This window comes from Mus caroli, chromosome 3 (genome assembly GCF_900094665.2).
Source record: "Mus caroli chromosome 3, CAROLI_EIJ_v1.1, whole genome shotgun sequence".
Taxonomy (NCBI): Eukaryota; Metazoa; Chordata; class Mammalia; order Rodentia; family Muridae; genus Mus; species Mus caroli.
In genome coordinates this window covers 6,232,245-6,250,359 of record NC_034572.1, presented here as the reverse complement: position 1 = coordinate 6,250,359, position 18,115 = coordinate 6,232,245, and the positions used below count along the sequence as shown (strand labels likewise).

At 41.5% G+C, this 18,115-nt stretch overlaps 1 protein-coding gene across 2 annotated transcripts in view; it reads left to right on the top strand.

Annotated features, from left to right (window-relative positions):
* The window catches only part of Fabp12 (fatty acid binding protein 12), an 8,393-nt gene extending 3,511 nt beyond the window's left edge, over nucleotides 1–4,882 (top strand). The window contains exons 3-5 of one of the 2 annotated variants that reach the window (XM_021158860.1): nucleotides 915–1,087; nucleotides 3,101–3,202; nucleotides 4,744–4,882. In XM_021158860.1, coding sequence (XP_021014519.1) covers nucleotides 915–1,087; nucleotides 3,101–3,202; nucleotides 4,744–4,794 — 326 coding nt within the window. In that variant the 3' untranslated portion in view covers nucleotides 4,795–4,882. The remainder of the gene's footprint in view (nucleotides 1–914; nucleotides 1,088–3,100; nucleotides 3,203–4,743) is intronic. The other variant, XM_021158861.1, reaches the window with a different exon arrangement.
* The last annotated feature ends 13,233 nt before the right edge of the window (nucleotides 4,883–18,115 follow it).

Sequence of the window (18,115 nt, the reverse complement as noted above, 5' to 3'; positions counted from 1 at the left end):
CTCTCTCTCTCTCTCTCTCTCTCTCTCTCTGCCACTACTACCCTCTTAACTCCCCTTCCCTTGCCCTAAATAAACTCTATTCTATACTATAAAAAAACCACATTACAATATTTCCCCAAGTCACCTGCTAGACTCTACATTGTTTCCCACCCATGGAATTCTATTTCTATTGAAAGCATTCCTACATGGACTACCAAAAACTATATGCACAAGGCAGTTCACTGAACCATAATTTGTAGCAACAAAAATAGAAATGTATTAGCTTCAATGGGGATAGAAAAAAATGAACTTTGGTATATGCATCTCATAGAAGATGATGCACATGCAGAAAAAATATCTTTATGTACCGACATGAAAATCTTCAAGACACAAATATAAGAAGAAAGGAAAGGTTAATGCCAATCTATTCAATTTAATTATATGTTTAAGATCCTACCTATAGAGAGTTGACTGTATAACATTATAATGCACATAATGCCAGTTATTGCACATTTAATGGTAAATTTGTCTTATGAATATTTTGCTGCAATAAAATATGTAGTACTGAGTTGTATAAAACTTTATGTGTGGTAAGTTTTGGTGTATAATGTTTTTATTTACAATCTTTAAATAAAATATAAAACATTAAAAAGTGTAATAGAGAGCAAACAACCCAACCTCGCATACACACACACTACATACACACACACACACACACACACACTACACCACACAAATAAGTAAATACAACACAAACATACATACACACATACCACACACAAATAAGTAAATACAAGAAAAATAGATATTTAAATTCATATAGCATGAAGCCTGCCTATTGAAGAATCCTTCTCCTTGGGAAAGAATTGTACAAATAGAAAAAGTCCTTGAAATCAACAACAGATGTGACCATTTGTCCATTACCGTCCTCCCAGGAGTAGGAAGAGCCAGCAGGAAACTGGGCTGTCTGGCAAAGCCCACTGTGACCATCAGCACAGATGGAGATCTTATCACCATCAAAACCAAAAGCATCTTTAAAAACAAGGAGATTTCCTTCAAGCTGGGAGAGGATTTTGAGGAAATCACACCAAGTGGCCGCAAAAGCAAGGTGAGGCCTACAGCACACGTTCAGCGATCCTGCATATGAATGTTAATTAGAGATATTATATTAGGATGCAACAGCCAACGTACATTTCAAGAATCTCCTAGACAAACTTTTGACTAAACACTAACCTTGAAGATCTTGAAAGCAAATATACTTCACGTTCCCTTTGGAGTATTGCATTTTATCCCTCGGAAGTGTGAGATGTATTTTATTACTTGCTCTTGTTTTATTTCTGCCAAATAAACACCCAGACAAGAAGAAACTTAGAGAAGACGGGTTTATTTGAGCACAGTTCCATGTCCAGGTCCATCATTTCAGGGAGGTCAAGCAGCTGCCACATCACAGTCACAGTCAGGAGCAGAGAGAAACAAACACATCCTCACCTGCTTCCTTCCATAGTTGGTTCTTCTCAGACTGTTCAGCCTCCCCGACCCAGATATTTCTCAGCATAGAGAATGGTACCTTAAAGGGGGGATGGGGAGGCTGGGGCTTCCTTCGTCAGTTAACCATCAGGGCAACCCCTCAGACATACCAACAGGCCTACCTCATCAAGATAATTCCTCCTTAAGATTCCTCCCACGTGGCTGTAGGTCCTGTTAAGTTGGCCAGTACCTGTGCCCTGGGAGAATAAAATTCTTTGGTGGGCACTTGAAAATGCACACAAGACACTGGGTCCAGTGGTGATGCTCAGTGGACCACGTTTGGAGAGCAGTCTACCTAAGCTGGTACTCCGCTCTCTCAGAAACAACAGTGCTCCCTATCATTCTGTGGGCTTCACACATGGAATTTTACAATGAACATGATTAGTATTATCAGATATGAGATTATGACCCTGAAATAGATGAGCCTAGGGTTCTTAATGGCTAAAGACAATGGAGAATTAATTGTAACTCAGAATACATATGAAGTGTTGGGGTCAAGATGAGGAGGGTGTGTGTGTGTGTGTGTGTGTGTGTGAGAGAGAGAGAGAGAGAGAGAGAGAGAGAAAGAGAGAGTGAGTGAGAGAAACAGAGACAGAGACAGAGAGAGACAGAAAGAACACGCACACACAGAGGAGAGGGAAGTTTGTGGCTTTTAATCTCCAGGGACCCAGGCCAGAGGAGATTTGAACGCCTTGTTCTTGCAATTGCACCATTGCAAGCATGGTCTCCTTGGTGAACAAGGGAAAGAAAGAGACTCCAGAGTCTGCATTCATGCATTCATAGCCGGTACGTTACACACATAGGTTTTCCTTGTATCTCATACCTCCAGTTGAAATGCAGCATTTATTTATAATATATACTTTCCCTGTATTTTATTAATTGTGTTACCAGTTTCCCCATAGTAGACTGATCATCTCAACAATGGAGCTTGCTATTTGTTTCCCAGCACCCAGTGGTTGCTATAATAGTCTATCAATAATTCTTTGGTTTTGCTTTTAGTTTGTTTGTTTGTTTGTTGGTTTGAGTTAATGCCCTCAGTTGTGCCTCTGCTAAGGGTAATATTCTGATAAAAGGAATTATTATACCCTTTTGACAGAGGTTTAATAAACATGGGACTTGAAATGCCAGTACATGTAAATCGAAAGAATTTTGACTGAAACAATTAATAAAGGCATCTTAGATATCTGTGATAAAATTGTCAAGAGAAACTAAAGAAGCAAGAGCAGTTAGTACAGACAAAGCAACTGGGGAACGCTGTCTGGGAAGAGCAAGAGAGGGAAGCTTTTCTCCCTTCAGCCTCACTGGGAATGTGAACTAGTCTCCTGTTGTTTGAAACAGACACTTAACTTGCTGTGCATAAGAATAAGACCTTCTCTAGACTATAAAAGATAAAATTTAACTTCTTAAGTTGCTCATTTTATTCTTATAAATCTTCCTCGCCCCAGAAGAATCATCCCACAAAAGCACTGCTGGGAAGGTTTTGAAACAACAACAACAAAAACTTGTAAATACCAGCTTAAGTCTGTAGAGCCGCCTTGGAATTTAGCACATCAGGGTTTGTATGCGCCCACCTAACCTTAGTTCTGTTTTACAGAGTACAGTAATCTTAGATAATGACTCCTTGGTTCAAGTCCAGGACTGGGATGGCAAGGAAGCCACCATCTGCAGGAGACTGGTAGATGGGAAAATGGTGGTGGTAAGTGCTCTGGTGTTTCCTTGTCACTTGAACTGTCTATCAGAAAAACACCCACTTACCTGCCCTAAAGCCAGAAAAAAACTGAGCCTGGCTTCTCCTCTCTTACAAGAGCTGAAAGGAAACATTCACAGATAACCCTATCTTTGTAAGAATTTGAAACGCCTATGGATTGAGAAGTTGAAACTCTAAAAAGAATTTTTAAAATAGTTTGTTCCCTGATCTCCCACTCACACGTGAAGCAAGCGCAGGGTTGTGCAATCAGGGTTTCAACACTGACAGAAGGCGGTGTTCCTCTGGATCTGTCATTGTGCGGGAGAAAAGAAAGTTCTAAGTTAGAGCGGAGTGAAACTGAAGTGTTGAGGTGGTTCTCAGTGTACGAATAAGTACAAGCAAGTAAAGGCAAAGATGTGTTTCTACACAATCCCACGTTATTATGTCATGCTAATTCCGTGAGGTAAGGCGCACTGTCCCACCTAAGAGTCCAGGAGACAGGTTCATACACTTACTTACTTACACAGAGAAAGCTAGAAAGTGTGGAGGGTTGGGATTACCACCCTACCCCTCGTCTCCCCACCCTCCCCACCCCCTGCCTTTTTCATCCTTCCTCCTGCCCTCGGGAAGGCTCTCCACGTCACCCTTCCCACTTCTAAAGAGGGGAGAAAGCCAGGCACTGATTCTTATCCCAAACTCTACCAGCACCAAAAGGAAAAAAAGAAAGAAAGAAAAGAAAGCAAGCAAGGAAGCTAGCTAGCCCTGGTGCCCTCTGATGTGATGTAACGTAGTCCAAGTAGTTCAAGAAGCAAACCCTGCACTGAGGAAAACAGAGAGGGATTTCTGCACTCTCAAGACACAACAGTTTTCTTTCTCTAAGGAATGTTGAGGGTTTTGTTTTTTGTAAAAAATCTAATTGTTTTCCTGAAACGGCAGGATTAAGAATGAGTCTATAGCTTCTTATAAGGACATTAGCCAATAGGCCAACATGGTTCCATGGTAGCAACTAATGGGTCCTTCACTGAGAAGAATGCCAGACACCAAGGTTTTATCTCTGAAAATCAGAACTTTGGGCAAGTCATTTCACCTGCCCATGACTCCGAATTCCTTAAATGGCAGACAGTACTTCTCAGAAGGCTTCCCGAGAGAACTGGACACCATGTGAGTTTGTTCTTTGAAAACCATGCAATATTACATTTGTGTAAGTTAGTGTACTTATTTAAAAACCAGGCAGTATGTAAGATTGCAGAAATGTTTCAATGTAGAGCCTTAAAATATTTAAATAAAAGCTTCAGATTCCAAACTGTATTTCCTTCTCTTTTCATATCTCTGAATATATAATTGCAAACTCCATATATATAGACCCAATATGCATAACATATATATATATATATATATATATATATATATATGTGTGCAGTATTTGTATAATCTAATAAAGATCTCTTTCCAAACTTGCCAGAATTGTCATATGTGGACAACACTTAGTTAATATTTTCTAGGTGTTAGTGATCAACTTTACTGAAATATTTCCATCTTCTATCCCCTAGGAAAGTGCAGTGAATAATGTCACCTGTACCCGAACATACCAGAGAGTTTAAGAACTCCATCTCAAGGTCTCGATGCTCTCAAATTGTCATCCAAACTAATGATGTTGTTTGAATAAAACTCCCAAGTAAGATCTATGAATGCTCGCACAGTATCACCATGTTACTGGCTTATTAAGTTATGGCTGTGTGATAGAGTCTAGCATTGATCCTGTGAGAGGGGATAGACTCATCGGCACAACGCACAGCTAACATCAGATCCTCAGAGAGGACCGACGCTCAGTTTTATCCACTCAATAAGCGTAGTCTATCTATCCTAAGTAAATGTAATCTTGACTGCTTAGGGCAAAGTGTTATGCTGGGGTTGAACATGAGAGACACATTTAAAACTAAGGGACACTCCAATTAAATGTTCAACTCTGTTACATAGAACTTTGCAAGTGCAGCCCCATTGTGGAAATCAGCCATGATGGACTACAAAGTCCATCTACACTTTGTAGATGGACTACAAAGGTCCCAATCAGTTCATTGTCCACTCTAATCTTGGGAAATTCATAAGCAAAAGGTTGCAAAAAAAAAGTGTTTATAACACCTGGACAGAATGCTCTGACATCACTTTAGTGAATTAATTTTGTAATTAGCGACAAGGGTTGCATTAAAATCAGTGACAGAGACTTTTGTCTGGGAAGAGAAGCAAAGGTGCAATTCTGCCTTCTCTTTTCAACACTCAATGAAGTCATCTTCCCACACCACAGCCTTGATACAATGTGTAGGATCTAGCTTATATCAATAATCATTATTTAGAATACTTAAGTGATATGGAATTATCTAAAGAAAGCATACCAGCTCTTTATAATCCAGATGGTTTCATTTCTCCTGTTAGATCATATTCTGCACATTAGATGCTCTCAACATATTAATAGAAAAGACAGGATAGATATGGTCACGTCACACAGACCTGTGATACCTTCACACAGGAAGCAGAATGATTGAGAATATAAGTTTAGGCTACATAGCAATACCCCATCTCATTAAACCAAGAATAAATAAAGAAACAAATCAATGGATACAAAGTTTATTTAAATAATTCGATTAATGTTGAATATTTTCTATCTAGTGAATCTTTGAGAAAGTAATGTCCTACTTGAATAATTGGGCTGGTAATAGCCTGAAATGAACAATAAATGTTAAGACAGATGATAGACTGTGCTTATCAATTAGTCTGGTTCACAGTCTCAGAGGCGTCAGTCCATGACTGAATGGTTCTTTTTATTTTAGGCCTGTGGCAAGCAAGGTAGGACATTGAGGAAGGGAGTGTGCACTCAGGGGCAAAGGAGCAAAGAGAAAAATGGGGAATCGAGGGGCTCAAATCCCTTGAAAAGCAAGCTCCCAGTGACCTTATGCCCTCCAGATGGATTCTAGTCCCACCCTTCCTAACAACTCTACAGCCTGGAGACTGAACCACCATAATCACATGCGAATTTGGGCCTAATTCACAATCCACACCTTAGCACGGATTGGTTTTTGAGCTGTGCTTCAGCGATAGTTACTGTATTAGACATTTTTTCTGAGTAGGTTCATCTTGGTGAGACATTTATAAAGACATAGACTAAGAGTCAGAGAACTTAAATACTTAGTGTAAACACCCTCAGCTGATCAGTACCAGGGCAGTTACAAACTAAGCTTGCATCCTGAAAATTCACGTTCTTCAGTAGTGATTCGAGATGCTTCCCCCAAAATAAAACTCATAATTATTAGAGTTCTTTTGGTGTCTTTGTGTGTAATAGCAGTAATACAGTTTAAACTGCGAGTGCTGGCAAGGCAGTTCAGCAGATAAAGACACTTGCTACCAAGCCTTAGGATCCATATGGTAAAAAGGGACAAGGGATCCCTGAAAGTCTCCCTCCGACCTCCACACACATGCTTGTTATATGCGTGTATGTGGGTGCACACACAGCCACATGTATAGAATAAATAATTGTAGCTAAACATTTTCAAACCTGAAAGTATTAACTTGGATTTGTAATGCCTGAGAAATCTAGCGTAACCTAAACTCTCATGTCCTGGAGGGATCAGGAAAACAACCCGCCTCAGCTGCAGATGCAAGAGTAGAGATAGCGAACTTTGACTCATCAGTCACCCATGTGAGACAGTTTCCAGGAACTGTTGCTCAATCCACCTCACAGAAACCACCAGATCGAAGGGTGTGAGGCATGAAATTGGGCGCAGTGAAATGAGAGAGAGAGAGAGAGAGAGAGAGAGAGAGAGAGAGAGAGAGAGAGAGAGAGAGAGAGAGAGCACCTAGGCGTCAGATTAGCAGTTACAGCATAGGGCTTTGTCCGTTGAAGACTGTTGGGTGTTGCGGGTATTATATATTTAGAAAGCGATTACATTGACAGAGTGTGGCATGACTTGGAAATACACTCTTAACACTGGGCAGGACTCTGGGGATCTCAGAATGGAATTCTTTAATCAACAGAGTAGAGAACTGAGGTGTCCCAGAGAGAGAGGTGCCAGGATTCCTTTTGTATTGTGAGATCTTCTCTTAGCAAACGCTATCAGCCATTTCACATCCTTATGGACAAAAGCAAAGAAAGATAGAACCACAGCTCCAGACCACTTTAAGCAGAATTGGTTTATTATTATTATTATTATTATTATTATTATTATTATTATTATTATTGACAGGGTCTTTCTATGAGGCCTCAGACTCTCAGAACCCTCATCTCCCAAGCTTCTTGTATGTGAGGACTACAGATGTGTATCACCACAGCTGGCTACCAACCACCACAGCTGGCTAGATTTGGGGGCATTTGGAGATGGAATCTCAGTATGTTGTTCCTGCTGGCCCTGAATTTCTGGATCAAGCTATTCTCCTGTCTCAGTCTCCTGACAAGCTGGTACCCACTGCCTTGACCAGAATCATTGATGACACAGTTATATAAATAATAGTCTAAAGTCAGGTACAAACAGGGGTCTTGCTGACAGCGGCTCTTTTAAGCTTTATGGCAAAAGAGCTGGGTCTTCCTCATTCAGGGGATGGGGCTTCTTTCCCTAAAACTTGTCGCTTAATTTTAATTACTAACAGTTATCACCTTTCTAGCAATGGACCTCTCATCCAGTGTATAAGGTGCAGATGCCAACAAACAAACAAACAAACAAACAAACAAACAAACGAAACAAAAAACCAAACCAAATCAAACTACAAAAACCAAGTAGAACTCCATTCTGCTGCTCCATTGCCAGTGCAGGCTCCAGAGAACACCTTGAAAATTACCTTTCTCTTACTTCCTGTCCAATAGTCCTGATTTTCTGATGGCTCTCCACCCAGACTTTTCAGACTACAATTTACCTGCCACAGTCATTGCTAGGAATTAGATGTTTTTGCATCCCATTGCTCTAACAGTGATGCAGACACGGAAGAAGATACAATTATTGTGTAAAGTTGTGGTGAAGTAAGGAAATAAAAATCACACCAAATACTTCAAATACAGGTAAGAAAGAAAGAAAGAAAGAAAGAAAGAAAGAAAGAAAGAAAGAAAGAAAGAAAGAAAGAAAGAAAGAAAGATAGATCATTACCAAGATACAGTTCATACCCAATAAAGCTCACTTGTTACAGTACACAGTGAGATGGTATATTTAGCATATTTATAAAACTGTCAATCATAATCTAATTTTAAGACATCATGATCACGCCTTCTCTGCCTGCAGAAACCTGTATTACTATGAATCGACGTGTATTGCTTTTCTTGATTTAGAGTAATAGATTTTCTGGTTCTTGAACACTGAGCACCCAGTTGTCCAGGGTGGAGCTCTGTGAAAGACTGTCCTGTGCTTGAGAGTCCTTGCTTTGTTGACTCCTTTATGGAGAGACTGAAGAATGTTTCAAAACGACGAGGTTCTGAAATGTTCAGAACTGCAAACACTGTTAATTCAGAACAGCCCAGCCAGAACTCCTTGTAGCGCCCCCTACCTCTGCGACATTGTCTTGCGCTGTCTGTTTCTTCCTAGCAGGTTAAAAGGTATGCTCATCAAGCCTATCTGGTATTAGCTCTCAAACACATCTTAATGAACAAGATTTAGGCTGGAAACAGCTCAGTGGAACACCACTTGCCTAGCAGTTCAAGGCCTTGGATTTGACCCCTAGCACCAAGTAAACATAGCATCCTGAGGATGTCATAAAGAGAGAGCCTCGCATTCCTGACATGAGTGTGTACTAGTGACGTGCCCCACACACAAATGAGGGCTCCAGGGGCTGTACCAGTCAGTAATGCGCAGGATGTGAAGATAAGAGCTTTAGGGGCTGGGGACTTGTTTTCAGTGCCATTGTGGTCACAAGGGTCAGGGTTTTCCTTGTGTCATAAACAGGAATGTTCTAACATGGGCAAAAATATTTGAAGCAGATGTTTTTGAAGATTAGATAGTAGGAAATCCAAGACCATGATGTCTTAGGAGAGGAAAACATTTGAAATGGGCCCCACCGTAGACACAGCTTTTTGCTTAGCCACAGCCTTAATGGTAGTACTGAGACCCATAGCAGTTTGAATAGAATTTTAAGGCACCCAGGAGAGGTGGGAAGGGTTCTGGAAAGGAGGGTGGCAACAGAAAGGGGAAAGCCACAGTCAGTGCTTAGGATTCCATGTGTATACACACAGTGTCAACTTCAGCGAAGCCAGGGAACAAATGGCCAAACTGCTGTGGAATGAGCCCTCAACAGACCTCAGAGAGGGCAGGGAAGAAAGCTGAGGCTGGGTAGAGCAGACAGCGCAAGCACTCAGGAAGAGCCAGAAGTGACTTGTCTTGGCAGTAGAGCTCAGAGTAAAAGCTATGCCAGAGCCAACTTAAGTAAGGTGAGTTGTGCTGGAAGAGTTAAATATGATCTAAATACAGTGCATGCTTTTATGAAAGTCTACATAACTAAAAAGGTTACAATAAAATAACTTTTAAAAGAATAAAGAAAAAGAACAATGAGCAACACTTCTTAAATGAAGACCATAAGCATGCAGGCAGCCAATAAGACCACACTTGTACCCATCGCCAATCCCAAACTGTTACACAAGACAAGAAACAGCAAACAGAGTCTATAAATGGAAAACCATCTTACTTTGAAACAGATCCAGATATGACAGCAATGATGGAATTAACAGACATGGACTTTAAGTTATAAATATTCTCAAACACTGGAGGACTTAGTGAACCTAGGCATAATGAGATTAGTGGAAGACGATAAACTATCTAGAGCTAAAGCCAATAAAGTATTAGAAAGAAACACTTGCAACATAGGTTAAAAATGGTTAGACCCTTAAGAAAGAAGTTTGTGTGTCTGAAGACATAGTAAAAGAATCTACCGAGCCTGTCACAGACTAAAGTGAAGACTGGGCAGTGCTTTGGGCTAAAGAGAGCCCCTCATTCAGGTGTAAGCATTTCCCAGGAAGCCACAGTCAATGACAATTTGATATGAAGGTGCCCTCCTTCCAGGGTGGGATTGCAGCTGTAAGTCCTCAGAAACCCCTGAAAGTGGTGGTGTATCAGATAGTGTGCCACACCAGCCAGCAAAAATTCTTGGAATAATCCAAATTTAATGATACAAAGAAACATTGATTTATACAAATCTCTTCTATAAAAGTCATTAGAAAGGAAAAATAAATATGTGACTGCTTGGTTTTACTATCTGTGACACAGAAAAGAATTCTTTAATGTTTGTCTACGTTTATAGTTTACAAATTAATTTGCATATGACCTTATGTTATTTTAAAACATCAATAAATTCCAAGGAGGAGGAGGTCGTTTGGTTTGGTTTTGGGTTCACTGAGCTCTCAGGAGGCAGAACAAGGCTCTGCCTCCGTTTAAGTGCTATGCAAATACTGGACATGTGGATCAAGAAATTTCTCCCAGGCTTTCTTAACCATGAAGTAGTATTTCCCACGCATTTCCTCAAGGTGGCGCTATGTACGGTAGTCAGGTTCGCCTGTATTGCTCATAACAGCCTTGATATCTGAACCGTTTCTCTTGTACCCTTTAATCTTTAAGGAACTTTCCCATCTCTTTACTTTTGAATCTGTCATGTTCTTGCTTTCACCCCATGCTAGAATTGAACCTTGATTATCGGCTATGCTAGATGCATTCTGCGTCTCTTTTTTCTTGGGTAAATACGTGAAACTGGAATGACTACAAACTGGTCATGAACACACTTGAGTTAACGAAAGTGCTCTCAGACACTCCCGCCAGCACTGTGTGAAATGTCAATTTTGTCGCCTCCTTGCCAACAGATGGAATAGTCTTGTCTTTGATCTGTTCTAATAGGTGTCCAGTCATGCCAGCCTTTTCTAAACATCACTTTCTTAGGTTTGATATGTTTTTCAGTTTCTTACAAATTCCCCAAAACTTAGGAGGTTTGTATATAAAGGCAAAAACATGTCAGTGAAGAAAAATAGGCTTTCTATGGGATGCATGGAGTAAAATAATAATTACTTGCTTTCCAAAAAGTTTACTCCCAATGTAAGGTTCATGTTTTTAGTGTAAGCCTTTCCTTGTTCTTTCACCTCCCTGACGGATCCTATCGCGAGTCCTCAAATGACAGTTTGTTCTGGCTCCTCCGAAGGCTCTCTGTCTTGGTATCTCTTTCAAAGCAAGGCATTGCAGGGTAAAGGTCTAGGTTAATCTTAGTAGTTTCCAAATCCTGGCTGAGCTCAGGCTCTGCTGGTCCTGGGGGATGAGATGTAGACAGCTGTAACAGGATGGGGTGGGGGGTGGGGTTGGGGTGGAGTAGGGTGGGGTGGGGCTATCAATGCAGCTGTTATTCTGGGAGGATTTTCTCTCCCACTTATAAAACTGTACAGATTTTAGGTTTTTCTTAAATTCAAACATTTGCCAGGAATGGTACTGCTCCGCTTTGAAAAAACTGCCGGCAAAGGCCTCTGCATTTTCAAACTCCTGAGTCCACACAATTGTCAATTCAAGAGGAAATTAACACAAATAAAAAAATGTGCTCACGGAGTAAATATCTCTTTTTTTTGTGACTTTCACATCATGCACTCCAATCTCACTCATCTCCCTTTTCTTTCCTATTTGCCCTCTGCCCTTGCAACTTCCACCCACCAAAGGAACTTTAAAAAATAAACAAAACAAAACCAAAAAAGGCATAGAAAACTTCTCATTGCAGAAACTGTAGTGTGTCACACTGTGTCCCGCAGAATCTTTTTCTTATGCTTAGTCATTTTTTATTGGATATTTTATTTATTTACATTTCAAATGTTATCCCCTTTTCTGATTTCTGCCCCCCCCACTCCTACCCCCTCCCCCTCCCTCTGCTTCTATGAGGGTGTGTCTCCATCCACCTACTCCTGCCTCCCTGCCCGCTCATCCCCCTACACTGGGCCATCAGGCCTTCCCGGGATCAAGGTCCTCTCCTCCACTGATGCCCGACAAGGTGTTCATACATCTTTGCTTGCAGATGTGCATTGCAGTGAGCCGTTGGCCTGGCTCAAGGCCTTGTCTTCTGCTTCACTATCAATTCTGGATGCTCAAGGGGACTCCTCTCAGATATCCTGCTGTTGCCCTGTGTCATGGAGGTCCTGCAGCTCTGGATCTGCAGGACCCGCCCCTTCATGTGCTCCAGCAGTTCTTAGATGAGGTGAGATTTTGGAGTGGCCCCACATAGTCCTGGATCCGGGTTTATGTGGTAGCTGAGTTGGTCAGCCTGCCAGCTCTCCCACACCGGCATCACCAGGGTGAGCTCTCCACACTGCCCAGGCTAGCTCACCCAACGCTGCAGCTGACAAGAGGCAGGGCCAATCTCTTTTGCTCTCATGTCTTTGGGGCTGGCTTACCAGAGCCTTTGCCATTAAGACTAGCTCTACTGTGTTGCCCAGTGAGGGCAGAGCCAGCTCTCCCAACTGCCTCAGGTGCTGTTGGGGGGCATCTCTCCTGTGCCCATGCCACCTCACAGAAGGCTCTCCCTCACTCATGTCCTCGGAGCCTGCTTAACCCCAACACCATGGCCAGCTCTACTGAGCTGCCCAGACGAGGTATAGGGCCCACTGCTCTGAGTGAGAGCTAGGGGCCAGCTCGCCAGAGTGTCACAGCAAATAAGGGACAGGGCCAGCTCTGCACAGCCCTTGGACATAGCAGCCCAGACCAGGGATGTCCACATGGACTTTAGTGGTAATATGAGCCACAGACATTGACACAGACCTCTGCTGCTGAATGGCCATGGGCCCAGACATGGGCTGGGACTTCACCATGACCTCGGGTGGCAGTGCAGGCTACTCACAACAGGCCACTCCTGTCTCCAGTTCTGCCTCTCTTCACAATGCTCTGGCTGCTCCACTTCTTTCTCTCCCACCGCATTGTAGCGGTTCCTGCTGTGGGCAGGGCACATGATTGGTGGCCTCTGGATGTCCCCACCTCATGGTATGGCTACAGGCAGGTCTCACAGTGTCCTCCTATCTAAGCATTGTGGTGTGGCTGTGGGCGAGCCTTTGTTTGTCTACACCCCACCTATGCCACCGTGTGTAGCAGGTTCCGGATGTCCATAAATATCCTTTTTTTTTTTTTTTTTTTTAAAGAAAAAAGTATATTCAACTGATTCCTTAGATACTATCGCCTGCTCCAAGGTCATAAATAATTTATTCTATTTTGGAAGTTCTCAACCTTCCTAATGCTGTGACCCTTTAATAAAGTTATACATTCCTTTAGTACAGTTTAATATATTCCAAAATGACCCTTTAATACAGTTCCTCATATTTTGGTGACTCCCAAAATTGTTTTTGTTGCTGCTTCATAACTACAATTTTTTGAGGCTAGAGACATGGCTCAGCGGGTAAGAGCACTGACTGCTCTTTTGAAGGTCCTGAGTTCAAATCTCAGCAATCACATGGTGACTCACAACCACCTGTAATGAAATCTGACACCCTCCTCTGGTGCGTCTGAAGACAGCTACAGTGTACTTATTTATAGTAATAAAGAAATCTTTGGCCTGGAGCAAGCAGGGACTGAGTGAGCAGGGCTGACCCGAGCGAGCAGAGGTCCTAAATTCAATTCCCAACAACCATATGAAGGCTCACGGCTATCTGTACATCTACAGTGTGTACTCATACACATTAAATAAATAAATAAATAAATAAATAAATAAATAAATAAATCTTTAGTAAAAACTAATTTTGCCACTATTATGAGCCATAATGTAAATATCTAATATGCAGGATACCTGCTATGTGGGTGTTTTATTTCTTTTTCGCCTAGTACTCAAATTTAGGAGATAACATGGACTCAGATTCAGGAAGCACTTAGATAAAATTTGGGCTATGAACAAATGAAATGCTACTAAGAGACATTCATTGCCTTATGAATCAGAGGTGGTCTTATGGTGTCAGAGGCGTATTGGAGGAATGACAGCAAGCATAAAGAAAGGACAGCAGGGCTGTTAATGGGGCTCTCTCAGACAGCATTGCATTGAGCTGTAGCTTAGAGTGGGCGTGTAGAGCTCAGACTCAGCTCAGACAGTGTCAAGGTTCATTGACAATGACCTTTCTTGGCCTCAGGGTATTTTGTGTAGCCTCTGAAGGTCCAAAACACCAGGTAGTCCACTTGCAAACTAGAGGGATATTTGTCACTGACACTTGTGGTAGCACAGAAACTCTGTTGCTATCTGCCTGCATCACCTGAATCAAATCCTCAAACATTTTTATGCCTCAGTAAAAATGCAGTGACAGTTATGGTGTCATAGTGTTCTGGAGAAGACTAAGACATTAACACATGTAGAATGTGTCCTGGTACTTAGGACATACTATCTCCACTTGACGTATAGCTATTACTAGACAGCAACTATGACTTATTACATCTCACCTCTAATGGAAACACAGAAACATGATGAGTGAATGAGAGAATATTCCAGACTCAAAGTGATGAAGTTAAAGTCACCCGTCCTTAAATGACCTGATACACCTAATTGTGAGCTGTGAATCGTTCCCTCCTCTACCCCTTGCTCATATTTCTAACTCTGTGGCTCTACCACTGTCGTTAGTGTGTGCTTTCTGTCTTTCATTCATTCTTGCTTGCTAATTTTCCTTTCTTTCCTTTGGTCTTTTTTTTTTTTTTTTTTTTTTAAATATGAGGGGGAATTAGTTGTGTATATGTATTCTTGTTGTAGTCCTAGCTGTCTTGGAACCTGTTCTGTAGACCAACCTGGCCTTGAACTCAGAGATCCACCTGCCTCTGCCTCCTAAGTGCTGGAATTAAAGGAGTGTGCCACCACTGTCCAGCAATACCCATGCTTATGTGGGTTCTGAGGCATTGAACTTGCATCTTCACACTTCCAAGGCAATTTCTTTACCAACTGAGCTATTTTCCCTGCCCCTCTACGTTACTTTTATGAGCGTTCTTCTGCATCTTTCCTGGGACTTTGCTTCAGTTCTCTCACGCCTTTGGCCCTTTTCAGGACTCTATGGTTATGTGTTCTCCTCACCTTTTCCATCTTTCTTCCCTCCTCCCTCGCCTTCCTTTCTCTTCTCATCGGTTCTCACACACTCCAGGCTGGTTTCAAACTCACTATGTAATCAAGGATGACCTTGAAGTCCCAGTCTTCCCTTCTCTATCTCCGGAGTGTTAAGATTGCAGGTGTGGTCACCACGTCTGGCTAATAGAATGGTGGGAATTGAGCCCAAGACTTCATGCATGTTAGGCAAACACTGACTGAGCCACAATGCCAGGCCCGATGTAATCAATTCTTTCAACATGATCTTTGTTAGTTGAGGCATAGTTTAGAGCTTTCATAACATGGAAACACTGTGTTTCTATTACTTAATTCATGTTTCCAATTCTGGGATGCCTGCTAACATTAGAACTACTGAAGGAGGAGAGACTTAGGGCAACAATTGGGTCTTAAGACCCATAATTTTCAGAAGAATCTGTCATTTAGACAGATATGCCCAAGCATAGTGTTGAAATAAATATTTTATGGTTAGAGATGATAAGCTTGGTACTACGCTTGCCTAACTGCAGCATTAGAAGAGGCCTTGTCGATTTGTTACAGTATCGTCAGCAGAAGAGACTAAAAACCCCAGGTTACCACTGACCATTGTGCCATGTTTCCATTTTATTTTAATTTAATTCTGAATTTAATTTCATTATTTTAAAACTAATTTACAGCATTTCATGAAATTATAAAACATTTATAATTATTATTTTCTTTTGAGAATAGAAATAACATTGTTAAAAACTCATATGGAATGTTAAGTATATTGATCAGGGGGATGACTGAAAATTCATACACTTGTATTCTCTTTTTAATGAGTAAGCTAGTGTAAGAAAGCACAATGGCCATTGCGATCACCAACGTCATCAATTCTTACGTAGTCACTCAGTGTACTCATTCATCTTAGTCCCTGACAGTTTCATTAGGTTCCTCTGAGGCGTGAGCAAAGTGCTGGTCACATACGATGAGAACTCAGAAGCTAGCTGGACCAGAGAACACTGGGAAGTCACAGCATTGCTGTACACACAGCTTCCCACATCTGGCCGTTATTTAGTTAGTAAATGGATTCCAGACTCTCCAGTACTTAGAAGGTCAACCCTGTAAGAGAAGGAAGGTTGAAGAGAAGGTTTACTCTGACCTCTGATCTGACTTCCAGTTCTGTTACCAGGTGAAGCTGACAAGGGCTCAGACAGACATCTCCACCATTAGTCCGTGAACTGGAGGCTGTCCCCATGTCAGTGATGCAGGGCTAATGTCTTTACCAGGTACAGTAACAGTGTGTACAGCTCATAGTACATTTGAAACCTGTGTGAAGTATGTTTCTACTATTCTCTCTCAGAATATGTATTTTCCCATAATATTCTCCCCGGAAAATGTAAAATTTTGAGGCTTCTAAAAAGTCTATTAAATTTTGTTCATAATTGAAAAATATGAACATTTAAAGTTATATCAAAAGCAGTTTTTAATATGAATATTATCATGGTAGAGGGGACCTATAAAGGCAAAAATTGCTAAGACCCATTACAATTATTGCTTTATTGACCTAGAGACTGCCAATATATTCGCTATTTGATTCACTTATCACTAACCTTTGGTTCTAATATTTTAAGATGTTATGTCCTAGTAAACTCTTTAGAAAAACAAGCTGCAGGATATAACCTTGCCTTGTTTTCTAGTTACTTGCTCGGTCATGGCTAGTAGAATATTTATTTTCACGTCCCTGGCTTTCTTAGCTCCCTCTCCCCAGGCTCCACCCTTTCCTGCTTCCCTTTCTCACACAGCACATTCTGGAACACACCAACAATGTCAAATAGGTGGTCAAGAAACCTAGTTATGGGATAAAAATAGCTCTGTGCTTGTAAATTTTCTTAGTATTCAGTCTTTTGAACAATTATGGAGAATGATGAAGTTAAGATCATGGGAGACCACGGGCAGGATGGGGGAGGGGTGGTCTTTGATAGGCAAGGGGTTCCTTCTGCCTGTTCCATTTGTTTCTTGCAGTGCACACAGCACACTGGACCTCCAGAGACATGCTGGGGTTTCACTGTGTACACCCTTGACTTCCAATCTCTATGCAATTGCTCATTAAGGAGATTGATATTCTTTTTCCTGTTCCAAGCCCGAGGGCCACATGTTTTAGAAGTATGAATCCCAAATCAGAAGGCAGAGACATTTCAAACAACTGTACCAGTTAAAGCTGATAAGTAGGCGGCATTTAGTACATTCTGATCTAAATTAGTTAAGAGTAGGGACTACCTATCACAGTCTTACACCAAGGGAACTTGCCTCTGTGTGTGTGTGTGTGTGTGTGTGTGTGTGTGTGTGTGTTGCACATGGTTCGTGATTGTCATTGCTCCCCAGGCACCGTATACTATGTTTACTGAGGCAGGGTCTCTCACTGGCCTGAAACTCACCAAGTGAACTAGGCAGCCTGGTCATCCAGCTCTAGGACTCCCTCCACCTAATATATCTAATAGAAAAATGATCTAAAAAGCACAGCTATGCCAAAGAAGGAGGCATCAGAGCTGCTTTACAGGGTGATACCTAGTGGAATGACGTCCATTCTGGTTTGTTTTCCACTTCCTTGCTTCGTTTCATAGCAAATCCTGTAAACTTTGACCTCGCACTCATTGCATCCGGAAGGACCAGTATCTTGCATATGAACTACAAGACTCACTAGATCCTAATACTGTGAACAAGTCTCTTTTGTTGCTGGTTTCATGTGTATGTGTGTGTGTGCCTGCACATATGTTGGGGATCAAACCCAGAATCCTACACATTCAGCGGGCAAGCACTCTACATTTTTTTTTTTTTTTTAATATTTTTATTACATATTTTCCTCAATTACATTTCCAATACTATCCCAAAAGTCCCCCATAGCGCCCCCCACTTCCCTACCCA